General features: G+C 31.0%; 3 protein-coding genes across 4 annotated transcripts; all 3 read right to left on the reverse strand.

Annotated features, from left to right (window-relative positions):
* Positions 1-1,447: 1,447 nt before the first annotated feature.
* LOC105839207 (serologically defined colon cancer antigen 8 homolog) lies at positions 1,448-8,522 on the reverse strand. 2 transcript variants are annotated; one of them, XM_012685356.3, is made up of 9 exons: positions 7,664-8,522; positions 6,784-6,921; positions 5,622-5,955; positions 4,747-5,527; positions 4,412-4,650; positions 4,144-4,255; positions 3,821-3,938; positions 2,146-2,222; positions 1,448-2,046 (listed from the first exon to the last, which is right to left on the reverse strand). In XM_012685356.3, the coding sequence occupies exons 2-9, from the start codon at positions 6,864-6,866 to the stop codon at positions 1,517-1,519; spliced, it is 2,274 nt and encodes a 757-aa protein (XP_012540810.1). In that variant the 5' UTR covers positions 6,867-6,921; positions 7,664-8,522; the 3' UTR covers positions 1,448-1,516. The 2 variants fall into 2 exon arrangements, with proteins under 2 accessions (XP_012540810.1, XP_012540809.2); XM_012685355.3 differs by having other exon boundaries at positions 7,549-8,522.
* A 2,134-nt stretch (positions 8,523-10,656) lies between these two features.
* LOC105839209 (major facilitator superfamily domain-containing protein 12) lies at positions 10,657-15,021 on the reverse strand. Its single transcript, XM_012685358.3, has 8 exons — positions 14,492-15,021; positions 14,009-14,425; positions 12,184-12,391; positions 11,864-12,072; positions 11,432-11,794; positions 11,170-11,326; positions 10,942-11,063; positions 10,657-10,843 (listed from the first exon to the last, which is right to left on the reverse strand). Exons 2-8 carry the CDS (start codon positions 14,316-14,318, stop codon positions 10,740-10,742), a joined length of 1,473 nt encoding a protein of 490 aa, XP_012540812.1. The 5' UTR covers positions 14,319-14,425; positions 14,492-15,021; the 3' UTR covers positions 10,657-10,739.
* A 394-nt stretch (positions 15,022-15,415) lies between these two features.
* LOC105839208 (ribonuclease kappa) lies at positions 15,416-17,517 on the reverse strand. Its single transcript, XM_012685357.3, has 2 exons — positions 17,206-17,517; positions 15,416-16,457 (listed from the first exon to the last, which is right to left on the reverse strand). The coding sequence occupies exons 1-2, from the start codon at positions 17,272-17,274 to the stop codon at positions 16,233-16,235; spliced, it is 294 nt and encodes a 97-aa protein (XP_012540811.1). The 5' UTR covers positions 17,275-17,517; the 3' UTR covers positions 15,416-16,232.
* Positions 17,518-17,689: the final 172 nt, after the last annotated feature.

Below are 17,689 nucleotides of genomic sequence, written 5' to 3' on the forward strand. Positions count from 1 at the left end.
TAATCTACATTGGTGAAAATGGACATTAATATGGTAATTTGTGTATGGGTTTTAATGTGACTTTAGGTGATTCAAAACAAAATGGAAAGATAAATAAAAAGCTTTTCTATAAAATTTTTTTATATAAAACTCTCTCACTTCCAGCTTTGTATGTTTTTTCATATAATATTTAGAATTTTTTTAAACATTTTCTATTAATTCCAATTTTGCAATCTGTTCAAGGTTGTAGATTAAATTTAATTATAGTCAACTTACCTCTTGTTTGCCTTTGTATTGTTTTTTGCTCTTGTTCATTTTTTCTCCTTTCTTCTTTTCTTTCTCTGTTTAAACAAAAAATGATTACAAAACAGATTAAAACAAACATTGCATATGTTAAATTAATGCATAAATACTGATTCATTACACTTATTTCTTTATTTGTAAAAATTATAATTTTTGATTATATAAAAGATTATAAAAAAGTTCCGGTACTGATAACTTTTACTAATTCTTTTTCTTAACAATAGAATATTTTTTGTATGTAGTCACAAATTTGAAAAAAAGTAGCATTACAGATAAAAAAAATCTTTTTACACATATACTAAAAAAACTAAATATTTATTAAAAAATATATTTGGATTTATTTACTAGATTAAAAATTATTTATCTAAAACTGCAGCAAAATATTCGTTGCGTAAATAATTATAAATCTAATTTTTATTGGTTTCTTCTTTACAGCTAGTTTCAGATCCAACATTTAAATATTCACGACCAAAATTTTTTATTGTTAAATAATAAAAAAATAAATCTAAAAAGCCTACAAATTTTTTAATTTTGATAACTTATAACTAATATTAGAGTTAAAATGTTTTTTATGAATACTGATTTTCTTTTTTTAATTAATTGTTTGTCTACTCATATCCTTCTAAATCGCATATAATCTCAGTCATGTATTAGAATTTTTTTTTTCTTGAAAAAATCCGAATAAAAGAACGTCATTAATAATTAATTGATTCATATAATTTTGTGTTGTTGAGAGAAAAACATGAGTTTCCTGGAATAAAAAACGTATACTTCTTTTGATTCAAGTTTTTTTTAAATAAAATTAAATAATTATTATATGTTTAAAAACAACACGGAATATTAAGTAAAGAAATCTAGTAAAAAATGTTTTATTTTAATTAATTTTTTTCTCTAGAGATTTATGTGACATTTTAAAGATTTCAATTTTTGTGCATTTATAATTTTTCTATACATGATTAGCAACATATTTATTTTAAAATATATAGCTAAAAATGTACGATAGTAATACAGACTACACCAAGTTATTATATATAATTTTAAATATAATTACATTATAGTGATTAAGTTATAATGTTAGAGAAAGAAGAAAAATTTGTTTTGTAATTTTTCATTTAAGAAAAGATTTGAAAATAATTGAAGAAATTTGATAAAATTAAACCATACATTATTCTATATTCTTTATGTATTTACTCATATATACGTGCGTATGTTATTAATACACAGAGTACATTAATTAGTGCAGAGTTTCGGTACTAGTTCTGGCTACATCGGAGTTAGCCTGATTACTTTCCGACTGTTCACCCATCACGCTATATTGGTTGTCAGTAACATACTGTTCTTCCGGATACTGTGAAGGATCGTATTCATCGTATTGATTATGATCATGCTCCATCATATAAGTCTCCATATTTGAATCGTTCGTTGCGTACACCTCATTATTACGGGCGTCTCCTTGCTGCTGATACATCTCGGCAGCTTCCATTGTATTCGGTACAAAGTTATTTTGTATCGCACCGGTATGATCGCTCGACAAGCCGTACAAGTCGCCCTGCATTTCGTCGTTTCTTTTCGGCGCATTTGAATACATTTCTGACCGATCCTCACCCGCTACTTGTTGACCGCTCGTATCATATCCCTGATGCGTCATTTGCGATTCTTGAGCACCGACTGCTAACCCGTTCGTATGCGGCGAGACTACTGAATCCATCGTAGCGTTATAATGAAAAGCTCCAGTACCATCGTTAGCTTCCGTAGCAATTCCTCCTGGAAAGTAATTCTGATTACTCAATATTCAACGTCTATATATGTACGTGCAAATTTAAATAATGTAGATTTACGTGTAAATTAATGAAAAATTAATACCTGCGTGACTTACAAGGCTGCCTTGTATTTTACTTGACAAGTGTTCTATGTTACTTTGTAAGCCGGCCATTTCTTCCCTGTGATAAACGTGTAAACGGTTTTAACAGATACGGGATTAAAAGTTATAAGTTTGCAACTATTTAGCAGAAAATCAATGTTCACATCGAGCGTAATAATGTAATAGTCATTTGCGCTTAGGACACACTCTCGCTATTACTGTGCTGATAGAGATGTTTTGGAGGTGTCGGACTTCTTTTTCGGAATTACTTTTACTTTTAGATCAACCTTAACGGTACGTTTCTTGCTCGAAGGCGAAGCGGTTTGTCCAACCGTTGTCACATCTCTCTCAACGATCCCCTCTGTCAACACAGAATAGCCCTAGATATTATATATAGTGAGAAGTTGTGCATTCTTATCTAATAATTGACATCGTAATAAACACGCTCGCAATAACAGGTGTTTTAAGAAGACATATACACCTAGTTGAGTCAAAACGAGGATCCCAGATGACATAATTTGTAATTGCCATATAATTTTAAAATAGTACTGTAAATAATAAATATTTCATAATGTGTATATAACAGTTACTTGAATCTACTGCTTCCCCTTGTACGTAATATAGATAAAAATACTACATATCATTTACACAGCAAGTATATGATGTATCAAATAAAATTTAATCAGAGCTACAAACATGTTATACAAAAAAATAGATATATATAAATATATCATCATCGTTACTTAAAAAAAAAGGAAGAAATTATAATATAAATACAATATTGCAGTAATTTTCACGTTATAAAATATAAAATAGTTATTATACATAACTGTGTCAATTTTTTATGGAAAAAAGAGAAAAGAAAGAATCGTGTGTTTATTCTATTGTAGAGATTATACTTTTTTCTATTTCTTTAGCATTTAAATTTTATTAAAAAGTAAAATAAAAAATGGCGTTGCTGTATATTTAAATTTTTCTAAGTCATGTATGTTTCAAAAACACGATGAGACATGACCATTAGATTTAAAAAACGACTTAACCGACCGACTTGCATTTTTGCGACCACACATTTCTTTTATACACTAAAAACTAGTGCTTAATAAAAAAAGTTTTCATAATGTTTAGTTTTATTAAAAAAACAAGTAAAATTTATAGACTGAAAAACCATTATGTTGACTTTGACTAACTGTCATTTTGTTCAAATATATTTCTAAAAACCGTCATGTCAATTAAGCACTAGATCTATGTGTCTAGATGTTTCAACTTTATAAAGTTTGTGCTATTTTTTCTGATAAATCCTGTAAAAGCACCGTAAATGTTGTTTAAAAATATGATTTAAGAAAACTTAATTAGTAATTTTATTTTATTTCAATATTTTTTTTATTTAAATAGCAAAGAGAAAAAAGAATCTCTTTATAATGGAATATATAAACGCAACTCTTCGATCTCTATCTCTTTTTCACTTTTTCCAAAATTCGCAAAGTTAGGTTTTGTTCTGATCCGTCTAAGTGCACATGCCCTCTTGAACACACCACAAATCAAGCGGTACTTCTTTGAGTCTTGGCTAATCGAGAACCAACTAATAATGTCTAAATAAACGTCTGACAGCCTGAAGCTATGAACGTGCGTTATGTATATTGGTTCAGTTTCTGCAAAGTCTTCGGACTAAGAATATACTTGTGTTTAAGATTGTTAGCTTCCAAACGCTGTGTGAGAGATTGGCATTCGGCGGTCAATCTCGAGACGAGCGTGGCCTGATTACTCAGGGCGTCTTCTAGGCCCGCCACCGTGGCAGCTGCGAAATTTGGTTGCCTTGGTCAGCCTGTTTTGATGTTAATTGACTAAATCTCAATCTCCGCCTATGCTAGGCATATATAGTGTCAGCATGCCGATTTCTCACACATAAAGTTATTACTCTTAAGTTAAAAGTCATTATCAACAAATAACACTTTTCACGGACAATATACCTAACATAGGCATACCTATGAGCGATATCTTACCATGTTTAGTCTCCATATCCATTATCATAGACGCTAATTCCTTCTCGTTTTCCAATCTAGGCGTAGTTTCGCTACGATTCTCTTCGGATCGTACCATTTTACTCATACTGATCTGAAAAAAGAAACACACAAGAACTTTATTTCATAATTTTGCATTTCGCTAAAATTCTTCTTATGGCAGTTTATTTCTTTATCTTTAATACAAATGTGAATAAAATATACATGTCGCTCGGCTAAAGTGATATTCACACAAGGTGTATATATTTACTTCTTTTTCCAAAGATGCTATTTGCTCCGACAGTCGTAGATTTTCTCGTCTGCAATGTACCAGATCAGCGTCCGCTCTTTCCAAACGCTGCTTGTACGAATTTATTTCTGCCTGCAATCTGCTCTGCTCTTGACGAGCCTGCCTGTCGCTTCGTTCGGCCGCCAGTTTGCCGGTTAAGATCTCTTGTTCCGCCGCGTCTTTCTCGCTTAACATTTGATTCAAATCGCTCTGCAGGGTTGCTAAGCAAAACGAGAGTACTTATTCACTTACAATTTCGTACAAAGCTACTTAAATCTTATTAATTTATTTAGAAGCTTCGAACAACATAAACTTACATATCTTGTTCTGTAATTCCTTCTTCAGATTGTCCATGGCGGTTTGTTTCTGCGACAGCTCTCGTCTCAATTCGTTTATCTCTCGCCGCTGTTTCTCAGACTCTAACTGCGATTTATTGGTGGCCTCCCAATGATTCGCGATGTCGGCGGTGAGCTGCTCGATTTGCTGATTGTACCGACGCTCCACTTGCTGCCTCTCTTCGGTTATACGTCTGTTCGCGTCCTGTGCAGCTTCCCGTAGCTTTTCGTGTTGTCTCTCCAACTCGTCCTTCAATCTTCGAATTTCCAATTCGCTCTGGTTCCTCTCAAACTCGATTTCCTGCCTGTCGCCCATGGACCGTCTCGCTCTCTGCGTCGCCTCGGTTTCCTTGTCCCGCGCGACCGACAGCAGCTTTTGCAATTCCTCCAGCTTCATCTCAGACTCGTACTTGGCGCGTAGAGCTTTATCCAATTCGGCCTTCAATTCGACATTGCTCTCGCTTGAGCCACTTTCGGACAAACGTTTCAGGTTCACCTGATTCTCCTCCTGCGCCTTTCGTAACTCCAATTTCGCCTGGGTCAATTGCGCCTCCAGCTCGCTGATTCTCGACTCGAATATTATACTAGGTCCTTCCAAGAACTTTTCCCGTTTGCACTCTAATGTATTATCAACGTGACCGCCCGCATCTTCCTTGTGACACTCGTGATTCGTATTCCCACAGCGATCTTTATGATCCTGGAGAATGCATTTGGACAATGCAACCTGATTCTTGCTGTGCAACGTCTCGTTTTCGACTACGACCTACGAAAAGCCAAGATAGCGATAGAGATTTTATCGTATCTTCTTTTACTCAGCATTATTCTAATCTTGCTATTTGAAAAAAAAAATTAAATACCTCGCGAACTTTGCTTAGCAGATTAATAAGTTCATCTCTACAGTATTGAGACTCCCGTTCCAGTTGTTCTATGTAATCCTCCTGCCGTTCAATAAAGGACGTTAACTCTGGAGGAATGGACTGAAGATCGGCTCTTGACAATGCTATATTACTATATGCCTTTGATGATTGAATAGTTTTCGAGAGAGGTGGGAAGGTATTTAGAAATGTGTTTCTGGAGAGATCCTTTCTTCGGAAACTATCGCTAATCATACTTTGATCATCTGTGTCTTCTCCAGATTCACTAATTCGCGGGTTACTGCTTTTATATATACTTCGAACACTTCGCTGCTTTCTGTATAGAAATTATCTTTATTTTATATAAAATACAATAAAAATAATTATTTATAAAAATATATATGTTCAATTTTCTATAAGAGATCGAGACAGGGAAATAAATTAGGAAGAGAGATAAGAAAAGATGAAAAAAAAAGAAAAATTGTAGAACTAAAAAAAAGTCTATTTAAAAGTTAAAAGTTATTTTAAAAGTCTGTTTAATAATAATACAGTTTGAGATGTTTTAATTGTACATGCACTCAATAGAAAATTAAATTTTAACAGATTTTCTAAAATAAAAGTGTAAAATATTTACATAAATAGATCTAGTTAATTTACTAGTTAATTTACTATACAATAATAACATAACTCAAAATTTTTTTATTTTTAAATTGTCTGTAAAAAATAGAAAATTCAATTTACTAATAAAAATTCAATTTTAAATAAAGAGTTAATGATATTTTTATTCTGCTACAATTAATACACGAAGTATTTACATTATAATTACATTTAAAAACAATAAGTATTAATTATTATTTTTTATTAGTAAATTTTATTTATTTATTTAAACTTATTCAAACTGTTCAAAAAACTGGCAAACTTTGTTTTTTGAATTTTGTTGTTGCTGTACAAATAAACGATGTATTTATAAATTGTAATCGATATTATTGATTAAAATTCTGTCCCGCAACCTATTTTCTAAATTTGATGTAAAGTGTAAATTTATATGCTTATATAAAAGTTTTACACTTCTTATAATAAATTGCTCTTTTTTAAATTTTATTTACATCACCGACAACATCTAATTATTTAATTATTTATAAAATTTATTTTTTTGTTAACTCACGTTCTGGACATTCCAGTTGGAGCGTACGATTCAGCTAACAGATACTTCAGTTTTGAGATAGCTTCCCTATATGCAAGCTCCATATAATCCGCTGGTTTCCTCTTGCTTAGATCCAACTTTGAAAGTCCATTTGTTTTTCTGCAAAATAATCATTTCTCACATGGTAAAATATTACATACACACATGTAAATAGAATGTTGATAGTTTATTGACAAATTCAAGTAGAATTAATATGCTGAATTTTTGATATAAAATTATGTTTACATTAAATATTTTGTCACGGCAATTTGCCGATATAATGTAATAGATGGTCAATAAAAATCAAATAGAATTATTTTGTAATTATTTAAATAGAAAGTTATTTAAATAATTATTTTATTTAAGTAGAATATTATTTAAATAATTATAAACTGTAACACAGTTTATAATTAATTATATCCTATTAAAAAGTTATTACATTGTTTTCTAGCATTTTTTGTTATAAAATTTATAACAAATACTTTGCGAAATCTATTTTCGACAAATTTGATCATATAATCAAATGTGTGTGTGTGTGTGTAAATTTTACCAAATAAAATAAATTTTAATAAATAATGAACCTGGGGAATTAGACACATTCGAAAAATAAAAATCTCTTTTTAGATATTTTTATTGGGTATACAATTCTGTATATTAATAACATTTATCATTATAATATCACACAGTCACGTATATAAGACGATCTTCCTCTTAATAGACAAATTAATAAATAAATTCCAACTTCACCTGTTCCTCAATCGCTTCATACGTGCAATGCACGCCGGATCCGTGTAACTACTTATACCAGGTAATGTTTTCAATTTGGCTGTGATTCTTGGATAGAATTTCGAACGTGTCGTACCCGGGTTGCCGATGGTATCGATGCTCGTTACGCTGTCAGATACGAAGGGGTGACAATCGCGGCAACCGTAGGCGCTGTTCGTCGCCAGCATTCTGAGCACGTTCTACCCCTTTGTCAGGCAACTCTTCGCTTCACCCTCTAAGAACGCACATCGGTCGGCCGACCAGCCAATCAATGATATGGTTCTCCCCGGCCAAGAGAAGTCGACGAAGAAAATCGAACAAGGGTGCCTCAACATTGTAACTGGAGGAGCCTGGTAGTGGATCGCGTGCGATGGTACCATTCGATCTTTGTAGACCCCTTTGCGGGGACAAGTGGCACCGTACCACCACCGAACATGTACGCGTTCCGTGACTTATTAACCCGGAGCATACCTTGGATGATAAAGCATACCTTCGGTAACGATGGAACGAAAGGGTGGGCGAATGCTGGTGCTATCGCTCGATCCCTTTTCATGTCCCGCTGGAGAATTCCTATGGAAACAGAACGATCAACAATGTGCAACGTCGACGACGACGACGTTCGTGGGGCACAAAGTTTTTGTTAAGAAACTATTTACAAACACATTTCTGTTTCAAGGAGATAATTAGGAAACAGTATTAAATTATAATTAGTTTCGCAATCTTTTTGATAATTATTTCATAATTCTTTTCTTAATTAAATCGGAACCACATTAAAATTTAAAAGTTGCAACACCGAAGTAACCGTGTAATTGAATAGATTAATTGAATCGATTGAATAGATTAACTACTTTCAGTTTGCGGCTTTCTCTTTTGTTTTTTTATCTACTTCTTAATTTGTTATTTCTCTTAGTTAAAATATTTCGTTAAGAATTAAAGAGATAAATTATAGAAAAAATGTATATATAATGTTATGAATTATAAATGTTTATTACTATACATGTAAAATTATAGTTATATAAAAATTGTAATTGAGAAATATTGTTTAATTTAAGAAGTCTATTCAAGCAGTTCCAAGATAGACTTACTTTGGTAGATCAAGAAATTTAAACGTTTAAATATGATTTAATTGAAATTATAAATATTAATTCAAAAAATAATTCCCATAATTTAAATTCAGAAAAAATTCAGAAAAACAAGATATCAAAGAGCGAAAGATCAGACGGAAAGAAGACAGAAAGAAAAAAGACAGAAAGAAGACAGAAAGAAAAAAGACAGAAAGAAGACAGTACATAAATAAAAATAAAGAGTGTAGTGCGAAATATATTTAAAAAAACTTAAGTAAATAACCTTGTTTTACTATAAAAATTTCGAAATATTAGATTGATTATTCCGTATATTATGTAATGTAACACTATGTAGTTTCGAGTTAAAAAAATACGATATTTTATTTGTATGTTTTGTTTTAAAACAAAACAGCTAGTTGATTACAATTGACATACAAACGTAATATATATATATAAATCCGAACGCTTAGTTATTAATCAATCATATTGAAAAGATTTGAAAAAAACTATTTCTATTAATTATTAATTCTATTAATTTTAATTATTGTGCTTTTTAATATTGATAAAATTCCTTTCTTTTTTTAGGTTTTAATAGTTAAATATAAAAAAAAAATTTTATACCAAGAATAAAAAATAAGAAATTAAACAATTTAAAAAATAAAGTTTTTAAATCTGTATTTTAATTTTGTCTATATTTTATCAGCTAGCTGAGATGTATTAATATAATTATATTTTTAGGTAAGAAATAATATTTTAATTAAATGTGTATAAAAATTAAATATAAAATATTAATTAATTTGCAATTTATTTTAAAGTCTAATATTTTTCTTATATAATCACTTACTAGTGACAACTGATGCAATAACCCTATAACTGACAAAAGAAAACAAATTATATTGCATAAAATTAAATTTGTAATCTATTGTTTTTGTAAAAATTTGTTTATTACTTAGTATAATATTAGACATTAAAATGTTAATTAGAAAAGAATTGATTGTAATACATATCCGGGAAAAAATATTTCAAATGAAAATATATATAAATATATATAAAATATGTCCGTATATGTTTATATTAGTCTCCTTTCTTTTGTAAAATTTCTGTTTGATATACAAAAATAATAGTTATACTGAAAAGATAGAAACTAATTTTAAAAATAATTTTCGCATTGCTTTTTCTAAAAAAGCTAAAAATATGAAAAATTGTCCATATATAATCATATATATTCCGGAACATATATGATTATATATGGACAATTTTTCATACTTGGCTTTTTTAAAAAAAGCAATGCAAAAATTACTTTTTAAATTAGTTTCTGTTTTTTCAGTATGACTATTATTTTTTTATATCAAACAGAAATTTTACAAAAAAAACTAATATAAACATATATGGACATTTTATATATGTTTTTATATAAAACATTTTTTGCCGGGCAGTGTTCATATAAAAATGACAAAATTACTTATTAGAAAAATGATCTAAAGAATCGCTATACATAAAATAAAAGACTGCGTTCTTTACAATAACAACACTTAGTTCTTTACAATAAGAACAAAATGGTTGAAAAATGATATGTTTAGAAATATATAAAACAAGAGAAAAGAAAATGATAAAAATAATTCTAGGATAAAATAATTGATTCAACAAAGTTAGATTACTTTCAAAAATTATACGCTTTGCGTGACGAGACGTAATACATGGACACAAGTAAATAAGCGTACTTAATTTTAAGGTGTAATAAGTTTACATGAATTCAATCGTATTAAAATTAGAGAACACAATATTCTATATTTTTGAGAATGATTTCGGGATAGTATAACAATAATCTCTCTCGTATAAAATATTTAAAATATTTAATTAAAAAATTGTTTACAATAATCTCGCGTTATAATAAATCCAATAGAATATAAAATAAATTTCAATAATATCATTAAAATATATTAAATTATAATATGAACAATTTTAAGTAAAAAAAATAGTAGTTTGTTCTATATATCACATATCATAGATTATATAGCAAATATCATTTTTTCTCTTAATAAATATAGATCTTTGTATTTCGCATTTTATATTAAATATTTACAAATTATAAATCGTATTATCGTTATATCAATGTACACTGGCTTGAGATTGGTTTGTAGAGGAGTTTTCATCTATCGCATTTGGAGTTTCTATAAAACCTTCATCATCATCGTTACGTAAGGTATCAAACACTAAAAAATTTTTTTTAATTTACATAAAATTAGAGATTTGTAATACTTGTAATTATTAATCACAACATGTACTTAAAACAAATGCATTTTAAACATACCCGTAGTACGAGAAAATGGTTTAATGTATAAAATCATCAGTAAAGCAATTGCCGCAGATATGCCGCAGACATATGTAAGAATGTCTCTGTAGTAATAATTAGCATAACCAGATGAAAAATGTCTAAAAAAAAGACAAATCTAGTTAAAACGGTACTTCCTTTGGCTCGTTTTTAAATAATAAGAATTTCAGTTCAAGTTTTATATATATGTCAAATATTCTTACTAACTTTAGTAAATACTGAATCAACATAACCACCAGACCGTTACTGAGCTTATCCGTAAAACTCATCATTCCGTAAGCGAAGGCACCACTCTCAGTATTTTTTCCTATTAAATCGGAAGTTACACCGAGGCTAGTTACTAACATTATTGCACCAGCAGAACCTGAAACATTGCGAATCAAATTAGCAAAGCACTTTTATAGGTTTTATAAATTATAAGACTTTACATTTGCATTATATCTAATTAAGAATTGCATTACGTTATTACCTAATAGTACAGCTACAACATAAATCTCATATTTAATATAAATATCGCCTTTGCCGAATTGTATCCATATACAGGCGCATATCGCAAGTAAAGCACCAATTGAATACGCGACTTTTCGTCCCCATTTCGTATTAAGCCTCTCTATGATTAAAGATGTCAAAAAGCTACTTAGATACATTGTCAATGGTATATAAGCCAAAGATGTCGCGGGCATATTTAACGACTCGTGTAAGTATAAAGGCATATAAATTTGACACAAATTAATGAATAGTCGTGTAAGCATATAGACACACGCTACTTGATACAATCTGAAATCTCTTAATAATACTGATGCTGTCCTGGCATTTCTATGCAAAAAACTACCTAAAAAAATATTAAATTTGTTACACATACAAATACATACATGTATATATTAAAACTGTATTCTATTACCATTAGTATTGCCATTAGCATTTTCCTTAACGACAACATGAAATATAATAGATGCTATTAATCCAGTTGCGATTCCAATTAGAACAACTTTCTGAAATTTGTGAATGTCACCAGGTCCGATCTGAGAATCATATTCATCGCTCGTTACGTGTAGTACACCCCACATAATACAATAAACGAGAACATTGGAGAAGACAGTAAAGGTAAACCTGTTTAATATTATAACAGAATCAGAGATTATGCTTATACTTGTACACGTTTTATCTTCATTAAATAAATGTGCACACGCTACTTTTCTTCAACGACTTTTCTACTATTACCTTATAGCTATAAGTTCAGTTCTCTCGTGCTCAGCAGGCGTTAGCTCAGGGACTAAGGCTAAATGTGATATCTGTACTGCTGCCCAACCAAATTGGAAAATCACTACAAAAGCAGCGTAATAAACTAACTGTGCGTATTGATGTGCACCCTCACAGCCTAAACATTGCGAGAATATAAATGGGAATCCCAATAGTACACAAATAGTGCCTGCAAAATAAAGAATTAGCAATGTTATGATGCAAAAACATACTCAAAATACCAGCACATCTATAATAGAATCTGCCAAAGTATAACAATAAATTCATATAAAATATTATGGCAATTTAACATCAACTGCATTAAATTTATGTTCTGCCCATAGAACAGTCAATTAAGCTGACCACAATTTACCAAAATTTGTTACTTCTTATATGTATATAAGTGTTTAGTAACAGGTTGGAAAAAAATAGAATTTAAGAAATTTTATCTAGGTAATAGGTTAAATAAGACCAAAATCAAGAATAATAAAATTGTGATGAAGGCTGCGTTTTTCACTTGTAAATATTCCCAATAATTTTACATCCAAAAAGACATTGAATTAAATGATTCATTTCATTCAATGCAAAAAAATCATCAATTTGACATTGTTTCTAACTTTAAATATTCATACGTTAAAAAATATCTGAAGCATCCCAGATAGTCAAATGTCTTGATGTTGCAGTTATGTTGCCAACAATCATGCAGTAACTAATTTAGACAAACTCGGAACAAGGTGAGACAGCATTATGTCTGTTAGGTTGAACTCATATGAATTCTATTTTTAACAATGGCAAATTGATAACAACATGTCAGCATTAATTTGTTATCAATAATTTGTTGTTGCCATGTTGCTGTTATATTGCAAACAATATAATGTATCATTATTGCTGACCATTTCCTTTTTTAAATGTCTTCAACTGATTGATGTATAAGTAATCATGTTGCTGAATTCATAATGTGTTTTATTTCGATGTCAACAAATGCAGTGCATTAGTTTGCTCAAAATACTACATCACACTTGGTTATCTGAGATGTAAATATTTAAATATATTATAATTAACTACATATTATATTATAATGCTATATTTAATACAATATTAAATACAATATTGATTATATTGTGTGTGTGTGTGTGTGTGTGTGTGTGTGTGTGTGTGTGTGTGTGTGTGTGTGTGTGTGTGTGTGTGTGTGTGTGTGTGTGTGTGTGTGTGTGTGTGTGTGTGTGTGTGTGTGTGTCTTACAATCAAGTCTTTATTGAAATTTTATTATTTTTAATTTTGTAATTCTAAATATTTAAATATTCATACAAAAAATATTTAAATTACACAAATATTTACAGTTAAAAACAAAATCTTAATCACAAATTTATTATTCTTAATTTTATTTTATCATCTAGAATCAATCTTTAATTTTTCTCCCACCTGTTGCTGAATACTCTGTAATATGTGTAATCAAATATCAAAACATCATTTAAATGATTGTGAAATAATAGTTTTTGTTTGATTTCTTCTGAAAATAATCCTCTGTCAGATGTCAACAGGTTCTAACAAAAGTGTTAGTTTAATACTTTAATCTAGATATAGTCAATATCAATCTGCCACAACATTCTGCTTGCACTTGCCGATACAAATTACTAGCATACTACCAATATGTTAATCAATATAATATTTTGCTAGCTAAATATATCTCTTCTCTTGGCTTGTAAGCTAAAGTCTATTAAATTTTATTGGTTAAATAAAATAACAGCAAGACTAGACAAGAAAAACAGAAGAGTTAAGAAAAAAAAGAAAAAAAGAACAAGTATACCTAACAAGTGCCAGGTCTTCCTCCTGCCATATCTACACAACCAGAAATCATCAATTCTGTCAGACTGAAAACCGACGAACGGGGTGACCACGGCGTCCGCTATTTGACCAATGAGCAGCACAACACCAGCCAGAGTAGGATCAAAACCAAGCACCAGGTGAAAGAAGACCAGCAAATATGTAAACCACATGGAAGCGCAGATATCGTTGAGCACATGACCTGTACCATAGGCTAATCTCAGATGGAGAGGCAATTTTCGTATTATCTCCGCGTAATCATCTGTCGAGCTGCTCGTGCCATGTTGCTCCATTGTGACAGGTTGTCGTTACGGGGCATAAACAACTGGCTCCTCTCCTCTTCTTTTTTTTCTTCTCGGGGGCGCTTCGCTGAGGGAGAAGCCCGGTCGACACCAGACTCCTAATGAGTTACTAAATTAATTATTATCAAAGAATCGTCGTAGCGTCATTGATAAATCAAACGTACCGTACACACGTAAAACCTGTAAAAACGACGAAGAATACGGCTACAACACGGCGAACCGTTTTACGTCACAGCGTTTCCCTTTCCGAAGTTAGGCGAATAAAAATCAGCTTGTTTATCAAAGGTGTCAAAGGTGTTCGAGATAGTGGAGGCATCAGTCCTAACCTGTCAAATCTTTTCCCCGGGCGTCACGTTGTGATCGTACCGTTCTACCGGTGACAATACTGACAGCGATGACCTCATTGCATTGACGTGTGGTCATGTGACTCATTCTCACGTACATACACGTGATGCACACGCCTTTTGCCGCTATAAACGAGCGATAGTGTAATCCAGTGTAACCAAAGGGTCGTGTTTCGCCTGCGCTCCTCTGCCGATTTATAAACTTTCAAAGGGAATCACAATTTTCATTCATGTGTTTTTTTTTAAGCGAAGTTTTTGGCAGTGCCGCCTTCAAAATAATAAGTAATAAACAAAATATAAACAATAGAAACAATTTTAAAATATGTTCTATTATACTGTAATATTTATAAATAATAATTATATGAATAAAAAATAAATGTGAAATTTTTAATTAAATGTTGTTTTATAATATTAATAAATATTGATCTCTCTAGACAAAAATTTAAAAGTAACTATTTATATGGCGATTTAAATATCCAAGTATCTTCACTAATGTACACCATATTTAAAAAGAATTGTATTATTTATATGAACATTTCATACTCTTACAAAAATATAATATAAAACCTCATTCTTTTTTTTTAGTTCAAAATATTTTCTTTAAACGCCATTTTCCATCCAATTTTTTAGAATATTCTTATATTTTGTTTGAAATTAAATTATTTTAAACTCTCTTCCGATAATACTTTATGCTATTTTAACAAACCATAGGTATTTTGAGTTTAAAGAAAGCAAAAAAGTTTGTAAAAATTCAGTACTTATAGACTAACCAAAAACTCATTCTTAAAATTTGATCAAGCTTATATTACACGAAAAAAACGGAAGAATCTATGCAAGACAGTGCTATGCCTTTTCAGATTTGCCAGAATAAAATTAAAACTTTTGTCTAGCATTAAAATAATTAAATTGCCAAAAATCTCACCTTTAAAGTATAAGACGTACATCAGATAAAATTTTGTAAAAAATAAGTGGCAGAAACAAAACAAATTACAAATTCAAACATTAATAAGTATTTTTTCTAGTAATGTATCCCCTCCCCTCCAAGATAAAAATAGAAACTTAAATCAATGTGTTACGTAGTCTACTTCTAATTAAAAGAATGAATTCTATCATAGTCTACGATTAATTTATTAAATCATATTAACAATATATATAACAATAAACAGAATCTAAACTTGATCGAAATATATTGTTATCAATGAACAAAACAAATTCTCAGTAAGGTCACTGCTAATTACATAATCCTCTTTCCTGCCATCTATTCTGCTTTTTTTCATAGCTGATATTTATATATATAATATACACACTAATACATGGAAATATGAATAATATACACATATGTGGCATTAACCTGGCAAAAGATATACCTTCGGCGCCTGTAAAAGCATCTCGAACATAGACATTTCGCCGAGATTACATTGCGTCTGGATAACAACTTGATCACAGGATAACTTCATAAGTGAGCTTTAAAAGTAAATCCAGTAGTTTTTTCTAGATGTATACATTATTACAAATTAGACGCACACGGTAGCGTCGTTATACAACATCCGCGTCTGTTAATTTATAAACTGAGAGACGATCTGGAATTGAGATAGAACTGATGACCAGAGAAGAGGAAGGTGAGGACGTAGATGCATGCGGCGATCCAGCAGTTGTACGCGTTCTGCATGTAACCCCGATCCACCACTTTGTAGAACTGATCCAGTGAGGTAAAGTTTTTCTCTCCTAACGGGAGATCCTCCACCAATGCTACACTCCGGACGTAGAAAAATATTCCCATAAAAAGCTAGAGAAAAAAGACAGTAAATAACACATTAACTCTCAATGATACTGACTTTAATTAACTGCATCAGCATTGAGCTCACATCTGCAGTCTAATATTCACTGTTTGTGCTAAAATTTTGTAGCTTATGTATCCTACGGTACATATTTTTGGCACTGATAGTGAGTATCGGAACGCAGCCCATTTGTTTTGTCAATAAATTTCAAATATAATTTCCTTATATAAAAAAACAAAAAACCTGCTTCGTAATCATTTAAATATAGAAGTATACAATTTTATTTAAGTGGTTATAAGAAAACAGATTCTATTTGATTTCTCTAGTTAATTTATGTTTAAATTTTGTTGAACCTTCTGCCCAAAATATTGAAAATTATTTCAACATTTCAGAGAGAAAATTGATCAATCACACTAGTCAATTAATCAAATTGTTCAAGTGCATACTAATCTTGTGATCACTGAAACAATTTTCAGTATCATACAAGACTTGAAAAGATACTGTATTTTTACTGATGTTATAAAGACGTTTGCAGCAAATTGTCTTGTGAAATCTGTCCAACAAATTTGACTGTCAGGGAATTTACCTTTGATACCTAAGCATTTCACTTCCCCGCACAACATAAGACTTCCAAAGGACATCCTAAAGATATCCAGAGGGTGTTTCAAACGACATTTCCAAAATGTCCTTTAGATAAAATGCGGGAGTCTAAACGTGCAGATATATCTATAAAAACATAAAATCTCTCTTGCTTACCAGTTGGAGTACGCCCCAAACGGACAGTACCAAACCGCACAAGGCGTACTTGGGCCCACACACTTTCATCCTGATAGAGGGATTTGTCCGCACAGAGTGGTCAAAGCTAACCAAACCGTGACCTGTCTGTTGTTTTGCACAAACTCTTGATAATTAGCCGTGAAAATGAAATCAGAGTGTCCTAGGTGCCGCGCTCGTTAGCCACTTTCGGCTGTCGTGATCATTTACCACGATGAGGGTTTGTAATCATGTGATGATTTCGATAGATCGTCCCGTCCACCATATCAATGCCAGTGATATCGATAGGTCGGTTAAGGAGAGAAGTGCTCCAAGTTTCCCCCTCTACGAGACACGCCGCACGGCTATTGGTTGATCGGTCGAGGGAGTAGCACGGTCAACTTCAAGACAGTTGTGGCCTGTTCTTTTTAGCTGCACTGATACACTGGTGCAACAAGTTAAAGTGAGACAAATATATTTTTTCTCA

Source organism: Monomorium pharaonis, chromosome 2 (assembly GCF_013373865.1).
Source record: "Monomorium pharaonis isolate MP-MQ-018 chromosome 2, ASM1337386v2, whole genome shotgun sequence".
NCBI lineage: Eukaryota > Metazoa > Arthropoda > Insecta > Hymenoptera > Formicidae > Monomorium > Monomorium pharaonis.